Source organism: Schistocerca cancellata, chromosome 4 (assembly GCF_023864275.1).
Source record: "Schistocerca cancellata isolate TAMUIC-IGC-003103 chromosome 4, iqSchCanc2.1, whole genome shotgun sequence".
Classification (NCBI taxonomy): domain Eukaryota; kingdom Metazoa; phylum Arthropoda; class Insecta; order Orthoptera; family Acrididae; genus Schistocerca; species Schistocerca cancellata.
Genome location: NC_064629.1, coordinates 625,590,861 through 625,605,705, shown reverse-complemented (window position 1 = coordinate 625,605,705; position 14,845 = coordinate 625,590,861). Strand labels below are relative to the sequence as shown.

Here is a 14,845-nt window from a genome sequence, read left to right as displayed (position 1 = left end):
TTTTCTATTGTATTCGTTTTGCCTGTTCTTATCAATCATTCCCTAACGCTCCCTACAAAACTCACTGCAACCTTTGGTTCTTTCAGTTTATCCAGGTACCATCTCCTTAAATTCCTACCTTTTTGCAGCTTCTTCAGTTTTCATCCACAGTTCATAACAATAAAATGTGGTCAGAGGCCACATCTGTATCTGGAAATATCTTACTATTTAAAACTTGGTTCTGAAATCTCTGGCTTACCATTACATACTCAATCTGAAACCTTCCAGTGTCTTCAGGTCTCTCTGACGCATACAACCTTCTTTCACGATTCTTAAACTAAGTGTTAGCTATGATTAAGCTATGCTCTTTCACTCCTTACCACCAGTCCGTATTCACCTGCTACATTTCCTTCTCTTCCTTTTCTTACTATCGAATTCCAGTCCCCCATCAAATTTTCATCTCGCATAATGATCTGAATAATTTCTTTTATCTCATCACACATTTCTCCAATCTCATCATCGTCTGTGGAGCTAGTTGGCATATAAATTTGTACTACTGTGGCAGGTGTAGGCTTCATGTCAATTATGGCTACAATGATGTATTCGCTATGCTGTTCGTAGTAGCTTATCTGAGTTCCTATTTTTTTATTCATTATTAAACCTACTCCTGCATTACCTCTATTTCATTTTGTATTTATAACCTTATATTCACCAGACCAGAAGTCTTGTTCCTTGTGCCACCATACGTCACTAATTCCCACTATATCTAAATTTAACCTGTCTGTTTCCCTTTTTCTAATCTATCTGCACAATTAAGGGATTTCGCATTCCAGCCTCTGATCCATAGAACAATAGTTTTGTTTCTCCTGATGACAACGTCCTCCTGCATAATCCCCACCTGGAGATCCAAATGGAGGACTATTTTACCTCCGGAGTATTTTACCCAAGAGGACACCATCATCATTTAACCATACAGTAAAGCTGCATGCCCTAGGGAAAAATTATGGTGGTAGTTTCCCCATGCTTTCAGCTGTTCACAGTACCAGCACAGGCAAGGCCGTTTTGGTTGATATTACAAGGCCAGATCAGTCAATCATCCAGACTGTTGCATCTGCAACTACTGAAAAGGCTGCTGCCCCTTTTCAGGAACCACACATTTGTTTGCCTCTCAACAAGTATCCCGCCATTGCTGTTTCATCTACAGTATGGCTATCTGTATTACTGAGGTGCGCAAGCCTCTCCACCAATGGCAAGGACCATGGTTCATGGTGGAGGGGAGGGGGGGGGGGTGTACTCTGTGTTATTTCTATTATTTTGAATGCAAAATGCATTGTGTGATTTTTCTTTCAAGAAATGCATGAATACATAGTGTTAAAACTGCCAGCAACTGCCACAATTTTCTTCTTCTTATCATCCATACTTTCTAACATATAAACTACTTTCAAAGTGCCAAAATGTACTAGAATAAATAAAATGTCTACAAAATGCCACACTGTACAATGTACTTGCAGTGAGACAGTTGTAATTCCTGAAATCCAATGCCACAGTCCTGGGTCCATGGATGAACCATGAAAATCTGCCGCATTATGCCATACACAAACAGTCCTGGCCTGCGGGGAGATCGGCTAGACTAGATCCGACAAGCAGGGCCTGCACATTAGTGGGAAACTATGGGCTTCAGTTCAGCAGGCCCGATCCGTTACAGATAACCACAGCAATGGCCTGCGGTTTTGCCCCATCATGGAAGTACACTTGTGTCGCCAGCTATTCACTTGAGATGGACACAATGTTGATGAAATGAGACTGTGGTGATCAATCCATACAACAGATTACTTGCACAAATACTCTGAGAATCAATACTAATGAGGATAGGTAGTAACTCATCATAGAGATGATCGCTGAGCCATAGACAGGCACATAGAAGAGACACTCGCAACTAAATTTTCGACCATAGCCTTTGTTAGAAAACGAGAGCGCACACACTTCACACAATCACTCAGACACAACTCGTGCACACACGACCGCCCTCTCCGGCCACTGCGTCAATGGCCTCCAAGAATCAGATCCAAACAAACCACTTCTCACATCTCCCTGCCTCTCATTGGCAGCTGCTAGGCTAGCCACATGAAGTGGTGGCAACACTAACTCCAAGCTGAGGGGAGTAGTAGAAAGGGAAGAAGCAGTAAGAATGAGGGATTAGGGAAGCAGCGCACGTGCCCAGTCAGCAACAGTGTGTGACGTCTCAGTAAACAAACCATTTCATCTACTAAGCCAAAAACGAGGTTTTTCCAGTGTTTTTTCAACTTTCCCTGGCACGTTTGAAATTCCCCAATTTCCAAAACTTGTGGCAAACCTGAACAATGGGTTTGCCACTGTCACCAGCCATAGCTAACTTTTTCAGGGAAGATTCTGAAGAACGAGCACAGAACAGTGCTTCTTTCTGACCATATTGCTTCTTTAGGTATGTTGATGATACATTATTAATCTGGCTGCATGGCACTGCCGCAGTTCATTAATCATCTTAATGGTATACATGCCAACATAATATTTCCAGTGAAGGTGGAGAAGGATGGAGTTACCTTTCTTAGATGTGTTGGTTGAATGGAAATCAGATCAACAACTAGGGTCATTCAGTGTACGGAAAACCAATGCATACACATCTGTATCTCAACAGGCATAGCTTTCACCATCTAGCTGAGAGGAAGACAGTGTTCAGAAGGAATGGGTATTCTGTTCGTGACATCAGATAACACTGTTGAGAAAACCAAGAGATGACACTATTCGAAAAAGCCAAGAGGAGCAACACATAGCGCAGCTTCCATTCTGCAGTGCAACAACTAGCAACATAGGTAGAGTTCTAAACAGGCAAGGAATCAGACAAGTCTTCCGGCCACCCAGAAAAATTAAAGAAATGTTGCAACCTGTTAAAGATAATTTTGGTCTGAGAGTGGCAGGGATTTATAACATTCTTTGCAAGTGTGGCAAGAGTCATGCGGGCCAGTCTATACGGATGGTTGCCGATTGTTGCATCAATGTCACCTTGCATCAATGTCACCTTAAATACAAATATTTGGTTAATCAGCAGTGGCAGAGCACAGCCTGTTAAATAAGCACAAGATTTTGTTTGAAAAAACTCAAATACTTGCTCATACTTTGAACTATTGGGGGTCTAATCAGAGAAGCTTTTGAAATTAGACTTCAAGAAAACAACTTCAATAGACACTGGCTATGCACTTAAAAATGCATGAAAGAGCTCTCTTGGTAAGGAAAAAACATAGATGAATACATCTCGCAGTTCACCGGCTGATGCGATGGACTGTACTGCAAGCAATGCTACATAGAGAACGGAAGCAAAATCTATGTATGCAGAGCATGTCATCTCTGCCAACACCATGATGATGTAATCCAACCAGACACCGTTCTGTCTACATCTACATTTATACTCCGCAAGCCACCCAACGGTGTGTGGCGGAGGGCACTTTACGTGCCACTGTCATTACCTCCCTTTTCTTTTCCAGTCGCGTGGTTCGCGGGAAGAACGACTGTCTGAAAGGCTCCATGTGCACTCGAATCTCTCTAATTTTACATTCGTGATCTCCTCAGGAGGTATAAGTAGGGGGAAGCAATATATTCGATACCTCATCCAGAAACGCACCCTCTCGAAACCTGGACAGCAAGCTACACCGCGATGCAGAGCGCCTCTCTTGCAGAGTCTGCCACTTGAGTTTGTTAAACATCTCCGTAACGCTATCACGGTTACCAAATAACCCTGTGACGAAACACGCCGCTCTTCTTTGGATCTTCTCTATCTCCTCCGTCAACCCGATATGGTACGGATCCCACACTGATGAGCAATACTCAAGTATAGGTCGAACGAGTGGTTTGTAAGCCACCTCCTTTGTTGATGGACTACATTTTCTAAGGACTCTCCCAATGAATCTCAACCTGGTAACCGCCTTACCAACAATTAATTTTATGTGATCATTCCACTTCAAATCGTTCTGCACGCATACTCCCAGATATTTTTCAGAAGTAACTGCTACCAGTGTTTGTTCCCCTATCATATAATCATACAATAATGGATCCTTCTTTCTATGTATTCACAATACATTACATTTGTCTATGTTAAGAGTCAGTTGCCACTCCCTGCACCAAGTGCTTATCCGCTGCAGATCTTCCTGCATTTCGCTACAATTTTCTAATGCTGCAACTTCTCTGTATACTACAGCATCACCTGCGAAAAGCCGCATGGAACTTCCGACACTATCTACTAGGTCATTTATACATATTGTGAAAAGCAATGGTCCCATAACACTCCCCTGTGGCACGCCAGAGGTTACCTTAATGTCTGTAGACGTCTCTCCACTGATAACAACATGTTGTGTTCTGTTTGCTAAAAACTCTTCAATCCAGCCACACAGCTGGTCTGATATTCCGTAGGCTCTTACTTTGTTTATCAGGCGACAGTGCGGAACTGTATCGAACGCCTTCCGGAAGTCAAGGAAAATAGCATCTACCTGGGAGCCTGTATCTAATATTTTCTGGGTCTCATGAACAAATAAAGTCAGTTGGGTCTCACACGATCGCTGTTTCCAGAATGCATGTTGATTCCTACAGAGTAGATTCTGGGTTTCCAAAAACGACATGATATGCGAGCAAAAAACATGTTCTAATATTCTACAAAAGATCGACGTCAGATATATAGGTCTATAGTTTTGCGCATCTGCTCGACGACCCTTCTTGAAGACTGGGACTACCTGTGCTCTTTTCCAATCATTTGGAACCTTCCGTTCCTCTAGAGACTTGAGGTACACGGCTGTTAGAAGGGGGGGGGCAAGTTCTTTCGCGTACTCTGTGAAGAATCGAATTGGTATCCTGTCAGGTCCAGTGGACTTTCCTCTGTTGAGTGATTTCAGTTGCTTTTCTATTCCTTGGACATTATTTCAATGTCAGCCATTTTTTGTTCATGCAAGGATTTAGAGAAGGAACTGCAGTGCAGTCTTCCTCTCTGAAACAGCTTTGGAAAAAGGTGTTTAGTATTTCAGCTTTACACGTGTCATCCTCTGTTTCAATGCCACCATCATCCCGGAGTGTCTGCATATGCTGTTTCGAGCCACTTACTGATTTAACGTAAGACCAGAACTTCCTAGGATTTTCTGTCAAGTCGGTACATAGAATTTTACTTCTGAATTCACTGAACGCTTCACGCATAGCCCTCCTTACGCTAACTTTGACATCATTTAGCTTCTGTTTGTCTGACAGGTTTTGGCTGCATTTAAACTTGGAGTGAAGCTCTCTTTGCTTTCGCAGTAGTTTCCTAACTTTGTTGTTGAACCACGGTGGGTTTTTCCCATCCCTCACAGTTTACTCGGCACGTACCTGTCTAAAACGCATTTTACAATTGCCTTGAACTTTTACCATAAACACTCAACATTGTCAGTGTCGGAACAGAAATTTTCATTTTGATCTGTTAGGTAGTCTGAAATCTGCCTTCTATTACTCTTGCTAAACAGATAAACTTTCCTCCATTTTTTTATATTCCTATTAACTTCCATATTCAGGGATGCTGCAACAGCCTTATGATCACTGATTCTCTGTTCTGCACTTACAGAGTCGAAAAGTTCGGGTCTGTTTGTTATCAGTAGGTCCAGGATGTTATCTCCACGAGTCGGTTCTCTGTTTATTTGCTGTGGGTGTAAAAGAGGGAACTTTGCTAGTTCAGAAGTGTCAGTTTTATGCCCTGACAAAAATAATGGTGGATATCATCGAAAGCTTGGAATTTTATCAGAATTTGATGCGGCAAATGAACTGAGAAATTTTTATGCATTTATTTGTGTTGCTTGAGGCTTTCCTGATGGACTAGTTGTAAATACAGTTCTTGGGTGAGACTTGGGAAGATGGAGAAAAATAGCAAACTACCATTCCCGGATGTGTTGGTGCCAACAAAAGAGGATGGTGCCGTGAGTCATGCTGTGTACCGTAAACCTACATGCAAGAACTTATACTTACAGGGTAGAAACTGTCACCATCCGGAAGTGGTGTGCTTAGAGCATTGGTCCACAGAGCATGAGCCTTATCAGATTCAGACAGCTTATCTGATGAGCTACGCAACCTCTGTACTGTAGTTTTAGAAAACGGATATTCGAGGAGGAGATTTGGCTTGCCTTGTGCCTGGCGTGTGTCAGACAAATTGAGGAGCTGGAAGAAAGTATAGAACCAAGAGGAATGGTCATCTTGCTGTACATAAGTGGTGTTTCTTCCAAAATATCATTTTGGGACAAACAAAAAGTGAAATGTATCTTTCATCTGCCAGCCAAACTTGGAGTTCTCCCAGGTTAATGAAAGATGGTCTTGGTTTAAGAACGTCAGATGTGTGTAAGATCCCCGTAGCTGCGGGATGTAACACACTGAACAAAATTGTTATGATATATGTATCAAACATTGATAACACACATGTTTGGACTAGCCAGAGAAATCTGCAGTGGCTGAGCACTGTCCCAATACAGAACACAGTATGGAATACAGAAACACCAAAATTCTTTTGTCGATTTCTTCTACTGGGACAGCATCATTAAATAAGCAGTGGAAATTTGCAACTCGACTAATCTGCTTAACAGGGACACAGGATACCAACTTAGCACAGCATGGGATCCAGCACTGGCCATGTTAAAATCACAGCTACCACAAGGAAGAACTGCTGGTCGAACAAGGAATGGCGCTGTGGTGGCAACTTAGATATTCATATGACAATGGTGCTGACTGACGCACACCAGCACGAGCACACACATCAGCAGGTGGCTCCCAGCAGAGGGCACTAGGTGGCTGATGGCAGGGCACAATATGACTGACAGTTTCTGTGGGTGTGTCGAAGCTATTGGTTTATCGTCTGTCAGGTGGCCTAGATATCTTTCTTGATACCGATCAGGATATCTGCACTATTGGGCACTGAATCTGGTGCATTCATGTCTGTGCAGTTTCTTCTCAGACTGGCATAGACAGGAGGCTTTGGTCATGGCCTCAGCAGTGTGTTCATCACACCTGAAGATGTTGGTCATTTCCACTGATGAAATATTGTGGAAAAATTTCATGACAACATGTGATGCCTCGCCCAAGAAGCATATCTACAATTATTTATTTATATTCATTATTTCTGACTATTTGTGTATGATCAATGCTTGCCTGTTAAAACTTTTTGCTTAAACAGCTGTTCAGTAGATTTTTTTTTGGTTCAAAATTGGCTTTGTTGTTGAGGTACTGTGGCTGGCAAGTGTAATAACAATTCCAATAGACCTTCTGGGTAAATATTGTTTTCCAACTAGTACAGTTTTATTTAAACTTATGAACTAAAAGTAAAGCTTCTCTGGACAGACTGACTGTCTATATGGGTAGGAGTGATTCAGAGAATACATTCACATGTGTTGCGTATCTCTTAAGAGTTTTGCAATGATGATATATTTCATCCCTTATCGAACTACTGAGGCTAAAACCAAATTAGAACTGCTTCCTTGCTGTGTAAACACACGATACTTCTCAAACATAAATATAGTAAACACACAATTTCAGGAGAGAGGCATTTTTTAAAACAGATATTCCACTGATTCTATGTTTTCCTGATTCATGCATTACTTACACTTCTTTTGCATGTAGGACTGAACTGCATCATTTATACTTTAGGAGATTTCAACAGGAGATATTCATATTGTTGTTGTTGTGCTCTTTGTCCAAAGATTGTTTTGATGCTGATATTCTACTGTATTCTGTACAAGCCTCTTCGTCTCTGAATAACTACTGCAACCTACATTCTTCTGAACCTGCTTACTGCATTCATCTCTTGGTCTCCCTCTACAATTCTCCACCACTTATGCCCCCCCCCCCCCCCCCCCCAAACATGCCTGTAATACTAAATTGGTGATGCCTTGATGTCTCTGTGTCCTATCAACCGATCCCTTCTTTTAGTCAAGTTCTGACACAATTCAAAGGCTACTATTCTCGTCTTGTTTGAACTGTCTATTATGTATGTTTCACTTTCATACCAGGCTACACTCCATAGGAATACTTTCAGAAAAGACTGCCTAACATTTAAATCTTTATCTGATATTAACAAATTTGTCTTCTTCAGAAACACTATTCTTGTCATTGGCAGTCTGCATTGTATATCCTTACTACTTTGGCCATCATAAGTTATTTTACTCCCCAAATAGCAAACCTCCGCTACTATTTTTAGTGTCTTGTTTTCTCATCTAATTCACTCGGTATCACTTGATTTAATTCGATTACATTCCATTAATCTTGTTTTGCTTTAGTAGATGTTCATCTATATCCTCCTTTAGAGACAGTATCCAGTCCTTTGCTGGCTCTGACAGAATTACAATGTCATAGGCAAACCTCGGTGTTTTTATTTTTTCTACCTGAATTTTAATTCGTTCTCCAAATTTTTCTTTGTTTCCTTTACTGCTTTCTCAAAGTGCAGACAGAGTAACATCAGGGATAGTTTACAACCATATCTCACTCCCTTCTCAAACACTACTTCTCTTTCATACCATTAGATTCTTATAAGTGCCTCAGCATTTGAGGCTGACTGCAGTATAATTTTACTGCCGCCAACTTACATTTCGCGGAAAGACCACAAAGATAAGATAAGAGAGATTAGGGCTTGTACAGAGGCATATAGGCAGTCATTTTTCCCTCGTTCTGTTTGGGAGTGGAACAGGGAGAGAAGATGCTAGTTGTGGTACGAGGTACCTTCCGCCACGCACCGTATTGTGGATTGCGGAGTATGGATGTAGATGCCTTATGGTTTCCATACAAGTTGTAAACAGAGTTTTGTTCCCTGTATTTTATCCATGCTACCTTCAGGATTATAATGAGTTTATTCAAGTGAACATTGGTAAAAGCTTTGTCTATGTGTACAAATGCTATAAACCCTGCTTTGCATTTCCTTCACTTATCTTCTAAGAAAAGTTGTAGTGTCAGTATTGCCTTGGGTGTTCCTACATTCCTCTGGGATACAAACTGATCTTCCCCGAGGTCAGCTTCTACCATTCATGTTAGTATTTTGCAGTTCATAGAAAAACAAACTGCCATTGCAGAAAAAGACTATTAAGACATTGAAACTGTTTGTTAACAAGGAACTATTAATTATTATGAACTAGGCTGCAGAATGTCCTTCACCTTTCCTCTTTCCAAACTTATTTAGTATGCATTTATGACAAGTATAAAGTGCGTATTATCACAGTTTTGACATTACCCTGGGAAAAAAATGATTGTCATCATGCTGAAGCAATTTTCATAGTATTTACGAGAGATATGGATAACATAAATCAGGATAGCAGAGCAGAAAGAGACATAGGAATTTGACATTTTGTCACTGATGTCATTAAATAGAGCAAAAGCCCTGACTGGACAGGAAAAGGGTGAGAAAACAGTCTAGCTCCATTTAAAGGAGCCATCTTCATATTCGCCTTAGGATTTAGTAAACTCACAGAAAACAAAGATCCTAATGGCTGAACAGGAATTTGCCCCCTGCAATATGATGACTACATTGAGATGGAACTTTCTCCTCAATGCATGTCAATGTTTGCATTCCATCTCTCTGTGTACTGAGAAAAATGTATGCATCTGGGAGCTGTAGGAACAGGCACACTATTAAACTATTTTTAACAGAAGTAGTTTTTCAAGAAATATGGGAGGCACAAAATTTCCTTTTAATTCAACAATCAAATTTTTATTAAATAAAATTTATTGACTGGTAACAAATGAATCAGTTAGTTAAAATGGCACTGACAATTTCAGACAACTTCAAAGAATAAAATTTCAATTTACACAACAAATTTAAATTGTTAATTCATAAGTATTACACTCTACACTTCAACTGCTTCAGTTCTTTTCTGTAGTGCTACCAACTGATTTTCCAAGAACAGCTTCCTGCTAATCAATGGCAAACTTTTCTGTCGAATGAAATATTGTCTGTTACCAGATACACTGTACAGCTTTTTCCCCTTTTCGCCCAGCAGACTCCTCAATGCAATGTTTCGCTGGAGAATTTTTGAATAAAATTCTAGTCCTCCTTTTGCATAAGTTTCACTCAATGAGCTCACCTCTTCATCACATTTTTTTTCATAGTGGGTACTTGTGACATCTTTCAGGACAGCCCACAGCCCAACACCAAAAATAGCTAAAACGGAATACACCAGTCCTCTTATTGCTTGAGGCTGCTTTTCCATGTGCAGTTTCCTGTTCAAATTTTGTGCTATTGTGTATACTAAGGAAAGAGCAGCAAAGGGATACAACGTATTCAGATACACATATGGTGTGCGTACATAAGCCACTTCACATCCTATTGCAAACTTTTGGGCTGCATCACTTAGTATAAGAGAATCTAAAAACTGTTGTCCTTCTTTAGTACTCCAGGCTACGGGCTCCCCAGACACCTGAAAATTATAAGAAATAGATTACATGGCAAGAAACTACTGTTACGAAGCAAGTGCATATAAATTAATTCATGAAATTTATGACGTCATTTAAAAAGAATATTAGGCATGTAATAGTTATATATTGGCACTTTAAAATGGCAGATGTTCAAAATTCACTGTTATATGCCCTGGTAATTTGTGCCTATGGTAAGGGACTGAATGATGCAACATTTACTGACATTTCATACTTATTAGAGTGAATAGTTTCACAGAAAAGTTTTTTCAGTTTTAACGTCAGCCTGGAGAGATTGGGGAAGTGGAGAAATATACCAAGCGTTGTTAGTGACACCTTATTTTCCCCACACTAAGTATGGTTGCCACCTCTAGGAGTATAGTAGGTAACTGTTGGACAAGCACTGTTGAACCTCAAGCAAGACAGTTTCATACTGCAGTTTTCTGACAAATATCCTGCAGTTCTCCTCAGTGGTGACTGCTGCCATTCCTCTTGCAGCCATCGGCACCACCACCACCACCACCACCACCACCACCACCACCAAGGTCTACGGATGTGAGATAAGGAACAAAATGGAGAAGGGGCGGGGGCAGGAGGGAAGACGGGGGGGGGGGGGGGGGGAGGCGGAGGAAGAGAGACGGGGGGAGACGGAGGAAGGGAGACGGGGGGAGACGGAGGAAGGGAGACGGGGGGGAGACGGAGGAAGGGAGACGGGGGGGAGACGGAGGAAGGGAGACGGGGGGGAGACGGAGGAAGGGAGACGGGGGGGAGACGGAGGAAGGGAGACGGGGGGAGACGGAGGAAGGGAGACGGGGGGAGACGGAGGAAGGAAGACGGGGGGAGACGGAGGAAGGGAGACGGGGGGAGACGGAGGGGGGGAGACGGAGGAAGGGAGACGGGGGGAGACGGAGGGGGGGAGACGGGGGGAGACGGAGGGGGGGAGAGGGGGGAGACGGAGGAAGAGAGAGGGGGGAGACGGAGGAAGAGAGAGGGGGGAGACGGAGGAAGAGAGAGGGGGGAGACGGAGGAAGAGAGAGGGGGGGAGACGGAGGAAGAGAGAGGGGGGAGACGGAGGAAGAGAGAGGGGGGAGACGGAGGAAGAGAGAGGGGGGAGACGGAGGAAGAGAGAGGGGGGGAGACGGAGGAAGAGAGAGGGGGGAGACGGAGGAGGAGAGAGGGGGGAGACGGAGGAAGAGAGAGGGGGGAGACGGAGGAAGAGAGAGGGGGGAGACGGTGGAAGAGAGAGGGGGGAGACGGTGGAAGAGAGAGGGGGGAGACGGAGGAAGAGAGAGGGGGGAGACGGAGTAAGAGAGAGGGGGGAGACGGAGGAAGAGAGAGGGGGGGAGACGGAGGAAGAGAGAGGGGGGGAGACGGAGGAAGAGAGAGGGGGGGAGACGGAGGAAGAGAGACGGGGGGAGACGGAGGAAGAGAGACGGGGGGAGACGGAGGAAGAGAGACGGGGGGAGACGGAGGAAGAGAGAGGGGGGAGACGGAGGAAGAGAGAGGGGGGGAGACGGAGGAAGAGAGAGGGGGGAGACGGAGGAAGAGAGAGGGGGGGAGACGGTGGAAGAGAGAGGGGGGAGACGGTGGAAGAGTGAGGGGGGAGACGGTGGAAGAGTGAGGGGGGAGACGGTGGAAGAGTGAGGGGGGAGACGGAGGAAGAGAGAGGGGGGAGACGGAGGAAGAGAGAGGGGGGAGACGGAGTAAGAGAGAGGGGGGAGACGGAGTAAGAGAGAGGGGGGGAGACGGAGTAAGAGAGAGGGGGGAGACGGAGTAAGAGAGAGGGGGGGAGACGGAGTAAGAGAGAGGGGGGGAGACGGAGGAAGAGAGAGGGGGGGAGACGGAGGAAGAGAGACGGGGGGAGACGGAGGAAGAGAGACGGGGGGAGACGGAGGAAGAGAGACGGGGGGAGACGGAGGAAGAGAGACGGGGGGAGACGGAGGAAGAGAGACGGGGGGAGACGGAGGAAGAGAGACGGGGGGAGACGGAGGAAGAGAGACGGGGGGAGACGGAGGAAGAGAGACGGGGGGAGACGGAGGAAGAGAGACGGGGGGAGACGGAGGAAGAGAGACGGGGGGAGACGGAGGAAGAGAGACGGGGGGAGACGGAGGAAGAGAGACGGGGGGAGACGGAGGAAGAGAGACGGGGGGAGACGGAGGAAGAGAGACGGGGGGAGACGGAGGAAGAGAGACGGGGGGAGACGGAGGAAGAGAGACGGGGGGAGACGGAGGAAGAGAGACGGGGGGAGACGGAGGAAGAGAGACGGGGGGAGACGGAGGAAGAGAGACGGGGGGAGACGGAGGAAGAGAGACGGGGGGAGACGGAGGAAGAGAGACGGGGGGAGACGGAGGAAGAGAGACGGGGGGAGACGGAGGAAGAGAGACGGGGGGAGACGGAGGAAGAGAGACGGGGGGAGACGGAGGAAGAGAGACGGGGGGGAGACGGAGGAAGAGAGACGGGGGGAGACGGAGGAAGAGAGACGGGGGGAGACGGAGGAAGAGAGACGGGGGGAGACGGAGGAAGAGAGACGGGGGGAGACGGAGGAAGAGAGACGGGGGGAGACGGAGGAAGAGAGACGGGGGGAGACGGAGGAAGAGAGACGGGGGGAGACGGAGGAAGAGAGACGGGGGGAGACGGAGGAAGAGAGACGGGGGGAGACGGAGGAAGAGAGACGGGGGGAGACGGAGGAAGAGAGACGGGGGGAGACGGAGGAAGAGAGACGGGGGGAGACGGAGGAAGAGAGACGGGGGGAGACGGAGGAAGAGAGACGGGGGGAGACGGAGGAAGAGAGACGGGGGGAGACGGAGGAAGAGAGACGGGGGGAGACGGAGGAAGAGAGACGGGGGGAGACGGAGGAAGAGAGACGGGGGGAGACGGAGGAAGAGAGACGGGGGGAGACGGAGGAAGAGAGACGGGGGGGAGACGGAGGAAGAGAGACGGGGGGGAGACGGAGGAAGAGAGACGGGGGGGAGACGGAGGAAGAGAGACGGGGGGGAGACGGAGGAAGAGAGACGGGGGGGAGACGGAGGAAGAGAGACGGGGGGGAGACGGAGGAAGAGAGACGGGGGGGAGACGGAGGAAGAGAGACGGGGGGGAGACGGAGGAAGAGAGACGGGGGGGAGACGGAGGAAGAGAGACGGGGGGGAGACGGAGGAAGAGAGACGGGGGGGAGACGGAGGAAGAGAGACGGGGGGGAGACGGAGGAAGAGAGACGGGGGGAGACGGGGGGGAGACGGAGGAAGAGAGACGGGGGGGAGACGGAGGAAGAGAGACGGGGGGGAGACGGAGGAAGAGAGACGGGGGGGAGACGGAGGAAGAGAGACGGGGGGGAGACGGAGGAAGAGAGACGGGGGGGAGACGGAGGAAGAAGGGGGGAAGAAGGGGGGAAGATGGAGGAAGAACGGGGGGAGACGGAGGAAGAAGAGGGGTAGACGGAGGAAGAAAGGCAGCCAAGGTGTCCCACCTGTCACAAGCCCCCAAAAGTGGTGTGCCATAAGGAGACATACATCCCCCTGCACCTGCCATTTACAAGACGTACTCCACTCAGAAATTGCCTAGGAAAGACTAGCAATGCAGACAGGGCAAGAGAAGCACACAGTGACAAAAGATGGGCAAGTCTAACAGACCACATGAGAAGGGAGAAGAAGAGTAAAAGAGCAGGTAGGGTGAAGACGGGGCTGGACCACCAAGCCCAGACAGCTACAGCCTGTTCTGAGCAGAGGAGGCAACAGTATTCTACCAGCCTCTCAATGGGACCATAAGGTTAAGTAGCCCTCCGTTAAAGAGTGGTAAAAGCCCTTTTCACGAATAAAATGTAAAACCAAGTGAGCTGCTGAGGCACTGTTTCCTAACACCAGGGGTAGTGAGTCAGGGAGATTTAGAGGCCACCACTGGGAGTCTAGGCTGGGACAGTAAAGCAAAACGTGGACCTCTGTCAAATGGGAACCACAACGACAGAGGGGTGGTTCCTCCTGATGGAGGAGACGACCACGAGTCAGCCAGGTATGGCTAAAGCGGAACCAGCAAAGGATGGTTGAGTCTTTGCGAGAAGCCTGCATGGAGAATCTCTCAGATATTTAGTCTCCTTTATCACCTGTAGTTATTTCAGTGAAACCAGAGTGAGCCATTCCATATTTCAGATTCCTAAAACTTGATGGTGTAATACTGATCGGAGGTCTGTTTTGGGAATATCAGTCTCCAGAATCAGCTCACTGGTAGCCAGTTTGGCCACGCTATCAGTAAGTTCATTTCTCAGGATCCCAATGTGGCTCGGGGTCCAGATGAAGGTCACTGAGCATCCATACAGAGAACTTTAGATAGCAATGACCAAAAGATGGCAAGGGTAACAATGGTAGAGAGCTTGCAAACTGCTCAAGGAATCGCTGTAGATGAGAAAGGACTCACCAGTGTGGGAACAAATATGTTAAAGAGTACGAGAGAT

At 46.3% G+C, this 14,845-nt stretch overlaps 1 protein-coding gene across 1 annotated transcript in view; it reads right to left on the bottom strand.

Moving 5' to 3' along the window:
• Positions 1 to 9,699: 9,699 nt before the first annotated feature.
• LOC126184843 (transmembrane protein 177) overlaps positions 9,700 to 14,845 on the bottom strand; it is a 47,204-nt gene continuing 42,058 nt past the window's right edge. The window contains exon 3 of the mRNA XM_049927453.1: positions 9,700 to 10,409. Within this exon, the coding sequence (XP_049783410.1) occupies positions 9,840 to 10,409 (570 nt within the window). The 3' untranslated portion in view covers positions 9,700 to 9,839. The remainder of the gene's footprint in view (positions 10,410 to 14,845) is intronic.